We start from the raw sequence: 13429 nt of genomic DNA on the forward strand, positions 1-13429 counted from the left end.
GCTCGTGAAATCTTACTCTAATGCACCTACCTACACATTAACTTCAGATAATATTCTCAAATGATTAAAACCTCTTTCGATATTATATTTTCTAAAGGAACGGAAAAAAATTAAATCTCCCGTATTTTTCGCAAATGAGTTTATTGTATAGCTTATCTAATTAATATGTTATTTTATATTATATACTAGTGTGTATATACCATCAGCTTTCATCTTCCTCGACTCGTTCCATATTATTCAAATGATTTGAGTTTTCTTTAGTGTTAATTCCGCCAATATTTGTCTTTAAACAATTCGACACGTGTTTCGCCTCTAAACGAGACATCCTCAGGACATGTTGAGTCGCCAAAATCTGGAACGAGACTGAAACAAATGAGTTTTTTTTTTTTTTTGCGCCCAAGCAAGGGAATGGGCTACCCTCCGGGATAACGACGGGAGGGAGGTGGTGAATGCTCATGCATACCAACGCAGCCTAAGTCTGCGTTGGTTATGTGGGACTCACGTGAAAACCTAGGTGCCTACCCACTAAACACCACCTGCAGTTGGCTTTGGGCAGGTGCCCTCTAAGCCTACATCGAAGGCGACCTTCTCATGGGGAGAGAGAGGCGCAAGCGGCACTCCCTATGGAGTTTCCGCTGGGATATTGCACAGAGGGTGCTATCTAATTGGGACTAGTCACATCAGAAGGATGATCACAAAATAGAGGTGAATGCGTCTGATTGTCCCCGGATGCCAAGAGGCGTTCCAGGTCAGACGAGAGTTTGTTAGGGGGATCGGAGAGGGCGTGTCTGGGCCTCCTGACTTGATGACGTGAAGGAGGGGAGGCGGTATAATCCGCTGCCTCATTAATCAGGGGATTTGGGTGATTGTCTGAGGACTTAAAGAAAGTTTCAGACAAGCACTTAAGGTGTTGTTGGATGGTGGGGAGCTCTAAGTCCCGGTGAAGGTCTGCGTTTCGAACACACCAGTGGGCATTGACAGCCTTACGGCAGAAAATGGATTGAACTGTTTGTAATTTGTCTATAATATTGGGTTTCGCATGAGCGAAAACTGGAGCGGGAAACAAATGAGCCAGAAACTGCTATTTTATACGCCCGCCTCATGAAATGACGCGCTGTGATTGGTCGGCTGTTATGACGTATTACCACCGTAACAAATTTCCGGATTTCCGCAAAGTAAGCCCCTACTTCAATAAATTTTCGTTCAATATTGTTTGAAAAGATTCTCTAGATAGTCCACTACCAGTAAATTCCTTGCTTCCTTGATATATCAGATTAATTACTGGAGCACTGTTGGCCTTTTTTTCTTTGAATACATATAAATCTGGAAATGTTCGAAATGTTAGAGAGGCTATTTCACTTGGCGGTGCGTAGAGACGTCACTTCATTGTATGATACTGCATTTATAACGGGGAAGGTTCTAAAGAAGTGTCTAACTTGATTCCTGGCACCGAATTCCACCTTCTCACGATACACCACATCACAAATAAGAATATCCTCCCCACCATCTGAATCTGGTCATCCTCTTGCTTTGGAATGAGCTTCCATGTGCAGTGTTTTAATGATGATACGAAATTCGTACCTTCAAAAAAAAAGTGCGTACACTTTTCTCAAAGGCTAGCAACGTGTGACTCCTCTGGTGGTGCATAAGTATGGTAGCGGAGGTGATCACTTAACATCAAGTGACCCAGACGCTCGTTTGTCTTCCTCTTTCATAAGCAAAATCATCAATTTTTTTTTATGGAATAGGAAAACAAACGAGCGTACGGGTCACCTGGTGTTAAGTGATCACCGCCGCCAACATTCTCTCTCAACACCAGAGGAATCACAAGAGCGTTGCCGGCCTTTAAGGAAGGTGTTCGCACTTTTTTTGAAGGTACACATGTCGTATCGTCCCGGAAACACCGCACAAGGAAGCTCATTCCACAGCTTTGTAGTACGAGGGAGAAAGCTTCTTGAAAACCGCACTGTGGAGGACCGCCACACATCCAGATGGTGGGGATGGTATCCTAACTTGTGACGTGTCGTGCGAAGGTGAAATTCGGCGGCAGGAATCAGGTTAAACAGCTCTTCGGAACACTCCCCGTGATAAATGCGGTAGAAGACACACAATAAAGCGACGTCTCTACGCAACGCCAAGTGATCCAGCCGTTCACAGATCACTGAGTCCCCGACAATTCGAGCTGCTCTACGTTTCACGCGGTCAAATGGATCGAGCAGATACTGGGGTGCACCAGACCAGAGATGACAGCAATACTCCATGTGTGGCCGGACCTGCGCTTTGTAGAGCGCTAGAATGTGGGCCGGCTTGAAGTATTGCCGTGCTTTATTGATGACGCCCAGCTTCTTCGAAGCCAATTTGGCTTTGACCTCCAGTATTAAAGTAAATTTGCGTATTTACCCTACAGTTATTAGATGTATAAATAATTTTTTTAAAAATCTTCGAAGAATCGTTTTGTTCCTACCTACTATCTATCTACCTATTGAAGCAAAACTTAATAATAATTAACTTTAGGAATAATTAACAGATACATTAATATATTACATTAAAATAAAGCCTTCCTACCAAATAAGTACTCACGTATTTTTTCTCGGAAACGCTAACGATATAACTTCATCTTTTGAGTAAAGTTGGCATTTTCTCTACCTATAAGAATGCCTTTATAATAATTAATATAATTTAATCAAATATTAAGATTGTATAATATATTTTACAAAGAATGATATAATGTTATATTTTGGTATTATTATTCATTAGAAAATAAACATTTAAACTTTTTACAGGTGATTTCATTATCAGGTACTGGATTTTCTCTTTCATGTTTATTTATTGATAAAAGAGTAAAATGTTCCTGGGATTCTGCCATTTTATTTGACTGATTATTATTTTCATTTTATATTATACTTATAATTTATTAATACTATTCGCACATTTTAAAATATTCACTCGTTAAAAAAAATATAATAAGCAATTAAAGGTTTTACATATTAATATGACGTTGTTGTTGAATATTGACGAATATGGCTGTCGGGCTCGAACCCTTTGCCTATCCTAATAATGGATAAAGAAACCAAAAACAAATTGACGAATCTCGCAAATGTCAGAAAAACTTATATATTTCTGATAACATATATATTATTTATCACATAAGTAGTAATAAATAAGCAAATCATACACTTGGAGATTTTCAAAAAATATAACTGAGCATGTTGAAATATTTTTTTTAAAACCATAAAATTATAACGGCTTAAAAAATTGTTTCAATTGACTTTTTTTACTGAGCGTTACTTCCGTCAGGAAAAACTCTAAGTTACTCAAAAGGCGTTGCGCCTAAAGGAGTTTTACTTCAAAAAGTAAAATCAAATTCAAATATTTTTATTATTCATAATAGGATATTAAATCACTTATTTAAAGGCAAAAACTTCAAAACATTTGAAAATTTATGCCACAGATCTGACAAGAATGGGCGCAAGAAACTCAGCGGGTGTATTTTGTTGCTGCGCTGCAGCTTTTGCAACCATCATCGTTTTTACTATTGTTATTAAGTCGCTAGAGTGGAAAACAATCTGTCGTATCATTGAGGATGTCATTTTTATAGTAGTAACCTTTACCACGTAAACATCTTTTAACAATTCTTTTGCACTTCGTAATATATTTGTTTTTGATCATTTTCGGGGATCATGTTTTAAAAGCATTTCATACTTCCCCCTAAAATCATAATCCAGCAATGATCACGGAAGGTCGGATTAAATAAATAACAATGGAAAAATATGACTTTTATATTGCGACAAAACACGTGTACTTATATACTTTAAATAGTATTTCATTTAAATGGAGTAATTTATTTCAGAGCAAATTTTTCAAGATTAACAGAAATAGCTTTCGCATAGGTTGTTAAAAAAGGCATTAAAGGTATAAAAGGCATTTATTTTCTCAAAATGGATTCCTTTAGATTTTTTTTTCATGTCATTTCTACTATTCTACTACTAGTAGTAGTATCTAGATACTACTACCGCTTCGGAAAGAAATGGCGCTCTGAAAGAGTAGAAGCGGCGCAAGAAACTCTCCCATCATTCTTTTTTTGCGCTCTTTTCAATAAAAATATACAATATTGTACAGTCATTTCTATAGCTATAAAATAATCACAATCTAGTCCCAGGCTGTCCGATCATTTAGATATTTAGCAGTGGAGTAATAGGATTTACGACAGAGCCATTTTTTATAAAACATTTAAATTTATTTATAGATAATGCCTAAACAGTGGCTGGGACTTTATTATAGAAGTGTATACATTTATCCTTAAAGCTATTATGTATCTAATGACTATATGTTGCTATAAAGACGATTAATTAAGTTGCTAAGACTCTAAAATATCATTTATTCAAACAGAACAAATCTTATAACTATATTTACAATACTATCATTACATAAAATTAAAACTATTACTACGGTGAAACGTACCAATAATACTAGCAGCATTTTTGCGTACGATAGCTGAGTGATCCGTTGACCAAAAGAGCTACCAGCGTTGGGTTTCCAGTAGCCTGATTGAGGCTATTATTATTACCTTATTATTAATTAATTGTATTGAATTCAGGCAGTTTAATATTCTTATCTGAACACAACATAGCTGAACGCAAATTAAAAGCTTGTCTTCATTGGCCTTTTCTTGAAACTATCATGAAATAGTAACACGAATATTCTTAGCTTCCAGTGGCCCTCAAAAATCTCAAGCGAAGCTAATTAAACAAAATTCTTAACTCTTACGATTGGGTTAGTAAGTTATCGCATCGTCTTCCGCCTTCCTAATAGTAGTTCTTGTATTTCTCCCTTCGTGAGTCCTTTAGTTTCTGGCACTAGGAATATTCCAACCAGTACATTGATTATCCCAAACAAAGCGAATATATAAAAGGATCCATGCATGCCGAAGATTTTGATCATAAAGGGAAATATTCCAACTGTGAAAAAGTTGACAATCCACATCAGATTCATGAGTATCATAGACGCTAAGCTTTGAACCTGGAAAAACAATTTTAAACTCATGCATTATACAATAAAATTATACATTACACTTAAATCCGTATGGGGATATTTTTTAACAGTATTCATATGATTGTCGATGGACGTGACAATAATAAATAAACTTAATCATTGATTATGCGTCCACGCGCCTTGAAATACGGATTCGAAATTACCTAATACTTATGCAATGCAAATAAGGGAGGTAAAAGTGGGCACAGGTTTATATTATTTAGACAGCTTCTAATTACAATAATATATCATAATTGGTCTAGTAACAATCATAACAAATTAGTACCTAATCGGCCTTATAAATAAACTTGGTATAAAATTATACCTGAGACTAAATCTTGAATATGTTAACAGCTTACAAAAAGTTATTTTGTTTAGGATTGGTTTAGTCGGACGTATAACGTTTCGTGCTTTTATTTGCAAGGCTGCTTGACATTCACAGTGTTGTCAGCGATGTAGTCAATATTTTGCATCATCATCATTATCAGACGGAAGACGTTCACTGCTGGACAAAGGCCTCCCCCAAAGATTTACGGCGATCGGTCCTGCGCTGCCCTCATCCAACGTATTTCGGCGATCTTGACTAGATTGTCGGTCCATCTTGTGGAATGCCTACCAATATTGCGTCTACCGGTACGTAGTCGCCATTCGAGGACTTAACTGCCCCAACGGCCATCTGTCCGTTGAACTATGTGCCCTGCCCACTGCCACTTCAGTTTCACAATCATTAGGACTATGTCGCTAACTTTGGTTCTCCTACGGATCTCCTCATTTCTTATTCGATCTCGCAGGGAATATATCTCCGAGCATAGCCCTCTCCATTGCCCTCTGAGAATACATTTTGCATATTCTTTGTTTATTCATAGGTATAACTTTTTGCCAAATTTTATTTGTAAGGCCGAATGGGTACTGTGGATCTTTTATATGATCTAAATTCTTATGTAGTATCTAACAGCTGTTAGCCTTAATTGGGCGTCTTTTGTTTATAAGATCGATGGCTTTGCATTTACTTCCAATATTTTGCTAATATAATGCTATAGTGCTATGATCGTAGATTGAGTAGATGGCATGATCGGAAGCTCAATTAAAATTTGTCTTAGTTACCCGGTGGAAAGAGATGGTGATCTATATTGGTACCTACAGGATTGACATGAATGTGTGCTACGAAGAAAATAGACAACAAGGGGAGAATATAAGGAATTTCATCGTAGCATTCAAGTAGATCTTGAGGATGATAGCGAAATAATTAAGCTAAACATATAAATATGGCCTGGAGACAACTACGAATTTGAACAGGTTTACTTTCTGGCAAATCGAAACGGCGACCTATTCGACTAGGGTCGGAAATGATATCAAAGTCTCAAAGCATGTGCAAGTTTTACTATGACGTCACCAAATAATCTAAACATATTTAACTAGAGTATTAAGCCATTGCAAGCTGGAGAATAGGATACCATACACACTCATCTTAAAAGCAATAATAGTAAGTTTGTATAAGGTCCACAATATTCCTACAGATTTAAGTACTATATAAAACATTAAAATAACATTAACTTACGTCAGACATGAAGAGTTCAGCCAACAGAACATATGGCACACTTCCTGCTCCCATCATGAATGCGAAACAGAATATCAGCATCAGAACGGCTGTGAGTATGGCTGGGACCAGATTTGTGTGAGTTATAACGCCCATACCAAATAAACACACGCCTACAATGGCTGAAGATGTGATGAGAAGTGGCTGAAGATAAAAAAAAAAAAAACAACAGACTTCAAAAACACTATTCAAAAACAACAGATAATAATATAATATTGATCTTTGACAAAATAACGGAACTCTTCAATTCATGGGAGTAAATTAAAGATAGTCGGTCGAATCTTTTTTATGCTATCCGGATATTTGAGTCACCTACCATCACGTCGTTCTGTAAAGTAATTATGGAAGTCGAATATTGAACTGTTGAACTCCTTAACGATTCACAGTAGTAGGACCTCACGTCAGACAAACGTGTAAACGTTATTTTGGTGTTGTTCAGAAATATTATTGGATTATCTTGAAAAAGAATGATTACTATGTAGCAGACCTGTGACCCAGAAATGTGAAATTTTGCTTTTAATTGCGATGAAATGCAACAGGAGCGGCGTACGTAATTGTAAAAAATTTGGAAGCAGTTTTTCGCAAATAATAATAATTATTACTATTATTATTATTATTATTATTATTATTATTATTATTATTATTATTATTATTATTATTATTATTATTATTATTATTATTATTATTATTATTATTATTATTATTATTATTATTATTATTATTATTATTATTATTATTATTATTATTATTATTATTATTATTATTATTATTATTATTATTATTATTATTATTATTATTATTATTATTATTATTATTATTATTATTATTATTATTATTATTATTATTATTATTATTATTATTATTATTATTATTATTATTATTATTATTATTATTATTATTATTATTATTATTATTATTATTATTATTATTATTATTATTATTATTATTATTATTATTATTATTATTATTATTATTATTATTATTATTATTATTATTATTATTATTATTATTATTATTATTATTATTATTATTATTATTATTATTATTATTATTATTATTATTATTATTATTATTATTATTATTATTATTATTATTATTATTATTATTATTATTATTATTATTATTATTATTATTATTATTATTATTATTATTATTATTATTATTATTATTATTATTATTATTATTATTATTATATAAAATTATTATATAAAAATTAATAAAAAAAACTCAAAACTCACTTTACGACCGAATCTATCGGAGAGGAACCCACAAAACAGGGACCCACTGAATAAGACAAGAGCGAACAGAACCGAACAAAGATGTGGCGACAAGTTTGGTGCTGCTTGAGCGAATATGGTTTTGGCGTAAACTTGCACTGCTACCATTCCCATCAAGATCTGTAAATAAAAGGAAACATAATTATTTTTACCATCACATTATTTGTAAGTGTAAATTCAGTCAAAATTGTTTCGTCTAATATTTATTGATTCGTAAAGAAGAGCGCGAATATAAATTTTCCTTATTGCTCTTCTAAATAGCTTTGTCCATTGACGTTAAGGGGGTAAGTGTTTATATCGTAAATATTAATAAAAAAGAAAGCTTGAAGAGAAACTTTAGTATGGAATTGTGCATCTAGGATTATTATATCTCGATGGATTCAATAATATCATCGCTAAGCTGATATCAAAGAGCTTCCGTTTACCTGCACTGAGACTGTCAACGCAACAATTATAAAACCTCGTCTCGGCGCTGGCGACAAAACTGAAATCAATAAAATCTGTATTAAAAATATCATACATTAAGACTTTATTACGAAAGGAACCGTGTTGTCTATGGGTCCTATCAAAAATCCTAGTCTCAACGACAATAATGCTGAGTGGGTGTCCTTTTCCTGACATCATATTTTTATCTTGTTAAATTTATTATGCGTATATATTATTGACGCGAGAGTGGGTCAGGGATTGGAAATAATACTCCGCTTATCTTCCGAGTCTTCATTTGCGTTCACTCTTTCTGAACTTGCACTTCGCCAGTCTGACGCTGTTCGTCTTGTCGGCCTTGTGAGACCTTCCACTTCACTGAACACTAGTTGTCTTCTATCTTCTTCTTCTCCTGGGTCACTTTCCACTTTTCACCACTTCTTCGTTTCTTCCTTCTTTTCTATAAACACTTTCGAGTAGAAATTTCCATTAACTTTACGAAACCCAAAAAATTTCATACACTGGTAGGTGTATCGAACCGGAGTCTTCAGCATAGTAAACACTTTTCCACTGAGCTATGAGTATTGCTGACGGAGCTGTTGTAATTATCACAGTCTTGAAGTTTGATGACTCTCGTCATGTGCGTCGCTGCATGACATGAAGTTTGACAACTCTCGTCATGTACGCCGAAGCGTGGCTACGCGACATTATGTTACTTATCATGAATAAATACTAACTTTACTTTACATCCAAAAGAAAACTTCAAATTTTATGTAAAATTTGTTGAAATATAATATATAATTTTCGTAAATCATAAAACCAGAATATATTAGTTGATTACACCTAATTTTCGTGAATCCTAAAATTAAAAAAATATTAGTTGATTTCGACTGTATTGGGATCGAAATTGTATTTGCGCTGCGAGATAATATTAAAACAACTATTATTATTGCCAATCGATTGACAACCCTAGCAATTGCCTCATTCACTCTATATAGGATGATATATATATATGTCACGATAGGAGAGGTTTAACTTCCAAGATGGCCACCATGCAATCTTAATACGACGTCAATCATATGGATTAAATTTCCAACCTACTCTTAATTTCAGAAAACGAATTTGATATCATTAGTGAAATTTAAAGTGACCACCACGCAAAATTTTGAGTTCAAGAATATGAATAAATTTCGAAGTAAATGCGGTTATTTTTAGATGCATGTTGGCATTTTCGCAATATTATAATTGCATAGGTCTTATAAATGAACCATCAAACCCGTGATGCGTATTATAAGAACAGAGCTAGTACCAGCTCCAGGAAAAGACTATAAATTTAAAGAAGACTTCCATCTTCCTTCCTATACGGAAACAACAATTATTTTTAAGGCACTATCTTGACAAAAGTCCATAAATATAAAACACGCAAACAAACACGCACACACACGATGAAGATTTGCTCAGTTACTGTGTGTAGTTAGTTAATTATTTGTTTTATTTATCGGCTGTCACTTGCTGTTTGTATATTAACTATTTTACTATATCTCTAACAAAACCAGCAACGGTTCCTTTCGGAGGGGTGAGTATAAAATGTAATTTTGTATATGTTACTTCCGAAATAAATGAGTTCATAATATAGAATCAGTTGATTTGAGTTCATAGAGTTATTCTTTATGCGAAGTGTGCTACTTACAAAGTATTTTGTATGGCGGCATTTTCTCCTGCTCTACTCCATTGTCGTCATTGAGTTTTTCCTTTTCCAGTTCATCAGTATCTGAAATTTTATTGTTTTATAATTAGTAATCTATATGTTTACTTTCATTCCTTAGAAACTTTGATGCCAGTTGTTTGTGACATATATACGCCTGTCAATAGTAACACTTAGGCTGCCAGTCCACCAGAGCGGAGCGAGGCAGCGGAGCCGAGAAACGGACTAATGCGGAGTGGAGTTGCGTACTGTGACTGTCCACCGGAGCGGAGCGAGGCTGCGGAGCGGAGTGAGGAAGTAATGCGGAGCGGAGTTGCTGTGTTTTTCAATATGCGGAGCTAGGCAGCAAGTACGCGACGAGTGATTTCGAGCTCCCGGCGTGGGGCGATTGGTTTAATTCTACGCGAAATGTCAGTGATAGCAGACATGCCATCGAAAAAGTTAAACATTATTACCTTACATTGCTTGAGGAAGAAGAGTTGGAGTCAGAAGAAGCCGAAATACTTACCATATACCATTTGAACAATTCTATGAGGAAACATAGATTTTGGTTAAGAAATCATATCAAACATCGTTCAGAACACAGTGAATATTTTACTTTTTTCCAAACAGCTGATGAAGAAACTTTCGAAAATTCTTATAGAGTTTCAAGATGTACTTTTTATGAACTTCACTCCCTGATTGAACCATATATTCGGAAACAAGACACAAATTACAGAAATTCAATTAGTAGCCGTGAAAGATTAGCGGTGTGTTTAAAGTAAGTACACATTTTAAATCAAAGTAACTTTTATTTTTGCATACAGTTATAGAAGCCATGTTATATTAATTTAAAAATCGTAATCTGTCTCAAAATTGACCGCATTTTCATTGGGTTCTGTTGGCTCTGCTGCAGATGTTTCAATATCCTGGGTTGTTGGAATTTGTAAAGCGCTAGGATTAATGATACTAGTGTTAATATTATCTGAAGCACTAGGAATATTGACACTAGTGTTGGTATTATCTGAAGCACTAGGAGTATCGATACTAGTGTTGATGTTATCTGATGTAGGTGTTGAGCCTGTAGAATAACCATAATTATTCGGAGAATACCAACTATGTTGAAGATTACTTTCTTCAGCTGACATTACCGCATTAAAGCAGGTTTTTTTAATTTGAAGTTGAAAATAATACGGCAGCTTTTTTGTCGATGCAGCCAAATTTAAAAAAAATAAGTCTATTTCATCGTATTTATCACTGGCTGACATCATGTTTTTAAGTTCTATCCGTTCTCGTTCCAACACTTCGCGGCGTTCTTGATTTTTTTTTAAATAATCTAGAATTTCATCGTTCTTTCTTTTTTTGGATGTTGATGGAAGAGATTCCGAAGCTGTTGGATTCTTAGGATCATCGGCAGAAGGAAGATTATTTGAATTTGATGGCAAAAAATTGCATGATTCCCGTGAACTCTCTTCAATGGTATTTGGCGGATTTGAAGTTTCGCTTACTGAGTGGTCCAGGTGCGTAAAATTTGTTGACCGGTCTCTGTTACTCATGTAAGGCAATAAAAATGACATGGCTTTTTGATATTTCCATTCTTTTCGTTGTTTTCTAGCCTGTCCACTCCTTGTTGCATTTTGTCTTTTTAAGGCATCCCGATGGTTATCTCTCAGTTGTTTCCATCGCGACTTGGCAGTTGTAACTGAAACAATCAACAAACACAAAAATGTATTACATGGTCTATTTATGACAAAAATATTACATCACTTACGCGAAGTACAATTAAATACGTTTTTTTTTAGGTATTTAGCAACCGGCCAGTCATTTACAACGATGGGAGAGAATTTTAGAATTGGATTGAAAAGTGTATCAAGAATTGTTGAGGAGGTTTGTGATGCTTTATGGAATATATTGCAACCTCTTGTCATGTCACAACCAACAGAAAACGACTGGAAAGAAATCGCAAAAGATTTTGATGAACTATGGCAATTTAAAAATTGTATAGGTGCTCTTGATGGCAAGCACGTATATATCAAGGCTCCCTCGAAAACCGGGTCCTCGATTTTCAACTACAAAAAGAGATTTTCTGTAGTATTGATGTGTTTAGCTGATGCCAAAAGGAAAATCATAATGGCTGATGTGGGATCTATGGGAAGATTTTCTGATGCAGGAATTTTTGATAACAGCATTTTCGGAAAGAGTCTAAAAGAAAAGAGATTGAATTTACCTCAGCCGGTACCATTTTATCAAGGTGGAGCAAAAATGCCGTTCGTATTTATAGGAGACGAAGCTTTTCCATTAATGGAAAATTTTATGAGGCCTTACCCACGTGATGGACTTAACGCAGAAAAAAAAATTTTTAATTACCGATTATCAAGAGCACGTCGTATTGTTGAGGCAACTTTCGGTGTATTGACGAGAAAGTGGTACGTGTATCATAAAGATTTTGAATGCAAAATAGAAACAGTTGACAAGGTAATAAAAGCAACATGTGTTTTGCACAATTATTTAATTCAAAGACAACCTAATTATATAAACAATATTGAAAATAACATGGAGCAATCATTATTATCAGTTGGTGATATTATAGAAACACAACATTCTAGTAACGATGGTTATCAAGTTCGTGAAATGTATTGTTCATACTTTAATAATCAGGGGAAGGTACCATGGCAAGATACTCGAATTTTGAAAAGAATCTATAATAGTCAGTGATGTGAGACAGATATAGATAATTTGGCCAGCTGCGGACATTATTTAACTATTTAGGCTATTACATTATATAGGCTATTTTGTTAAATAAAAAAAAAGATATCAATATGTACCTACTAGAAGGTATTATAGAATAAAGATACATATTATTTACCATCCGATATGTTTGTTTCAATGATAATTTGGTCCCACGCAGCATCTTTTGTTTCGTTGCATTTGTAAAATTCTGAAGATGTGTTCCAAATGCACGGAAACTTTTTCACACTTTCAATAAGTTTTTCATCCATTATCTTCGGTCACATACGCACTGGTCGGAATACGGCGGCACACTGCCGGCGCAAAGTGCGCCCGCGCCCGCACTCGCTTCCCCGCTCCGCATCCCCGCACGTTTCCCCGCTCCGTTTCCCCGCTCCGCATCCCCGCACGTTTCCCCGCTCCGTTTCCCCGCTCCGCATACCGGTTTTATATGAAATTTTAAACTAGCTCGCAAGTCCCTGTCCACTTAAGAGGAGCGGAGATTTTGTGCAATCCTATTGGTTAATATTTCTCCGTTTCTCGGCTCCGCTGCCTCGCTCCGCTCTGGTGGACTGGCAGCCTTAAACTAAACTCACAATGTAATTTAGACAACAGAGAATTTAATTCTAAAATATACTCCATAAGATGGACTATCATAGAAATTTTCATATCGTTCAAGTCAGAGTTATA

The 13429-nt window shown here is 34.9% G+C and overlaps 2 protein-coding genes across 10 annotated transcripts in view; both read right to left on the reverse strand.

The window, feature by feature from the left end:
• Positions 1–122: 122 nt before the first annotated feature.
• Positions 123–13429, reverse strand: part of LOC126970928 (facilitated trehalose transporter Tret1-like) — a 28014-nt gene continuing 14707 nt past the window's right edge. The window contains exons 6-12 of one of the 9 annotated variants that reach the window (XR_007730740.1): positions 10019–10099; positions 8331–8389; positions 7867–8025; positions 6590–6772; positions 4768–5019; positions 4462–4544; positions 225–352 (exon numbers count right to left, since the gene is read on the reverse strand). Coding sequence is in view for 6 of the 9 variants with exons in the window: in XM_050817060.1 (XP_050673017.1) it covers positions 4783–5019; positions 6590–6772; positions 7867–8025; positions 8331–8389; positions 10019–10099 (719 nt within the window). In the remaining 3 variants the exon portion in view is untranslated. Of the gene's footprint in view, positions 364–858; positions 1324–3766; positions 5020–6589; positions 6773–7866; positions 8026–8330; positions 8390–10018; positions 10100–13429 lie in introns of those variants that run through there. The other 8 variants (XR_007730737.1, XM_050817060.1, XM_050817061.1 and 5 more) reach the window with 8 other exon arrangements.
• LOC126970934 (uncharacterized) lies at positions 10805–13329 on the reverse strand. The gene is made up of 2 exons (XM_050817072.1): positions 12879–13329; positions 10805–11714 (listed from the first exon to the last, which is right to left on the reverse strand). Exons 1-2 carry the CDS (start codon positions 13009–13011, stop codon positions 10864–10866), a joined length of 984 nt encoding a protein of 327 aa, XP_050673029.1. The 5' UTR covers positions 13012–13329; the 3' UTR covers positions 10805–10863.

The sequence above is a fragment of the Leptidea sinapis genome, chromosome 22 (assembly GCF_905404315.1).
Source record: "Leptidea sinapis chromosome 22, ilLepSina1.1, whole genome shotgun sequence".
Classification (NCBI taxonomy): Eukaryota; Metazoa; Arthropoda; class Insecta; order Lepidoptera; family Pieridae; genus Leptidea; species Leptidea sinapis.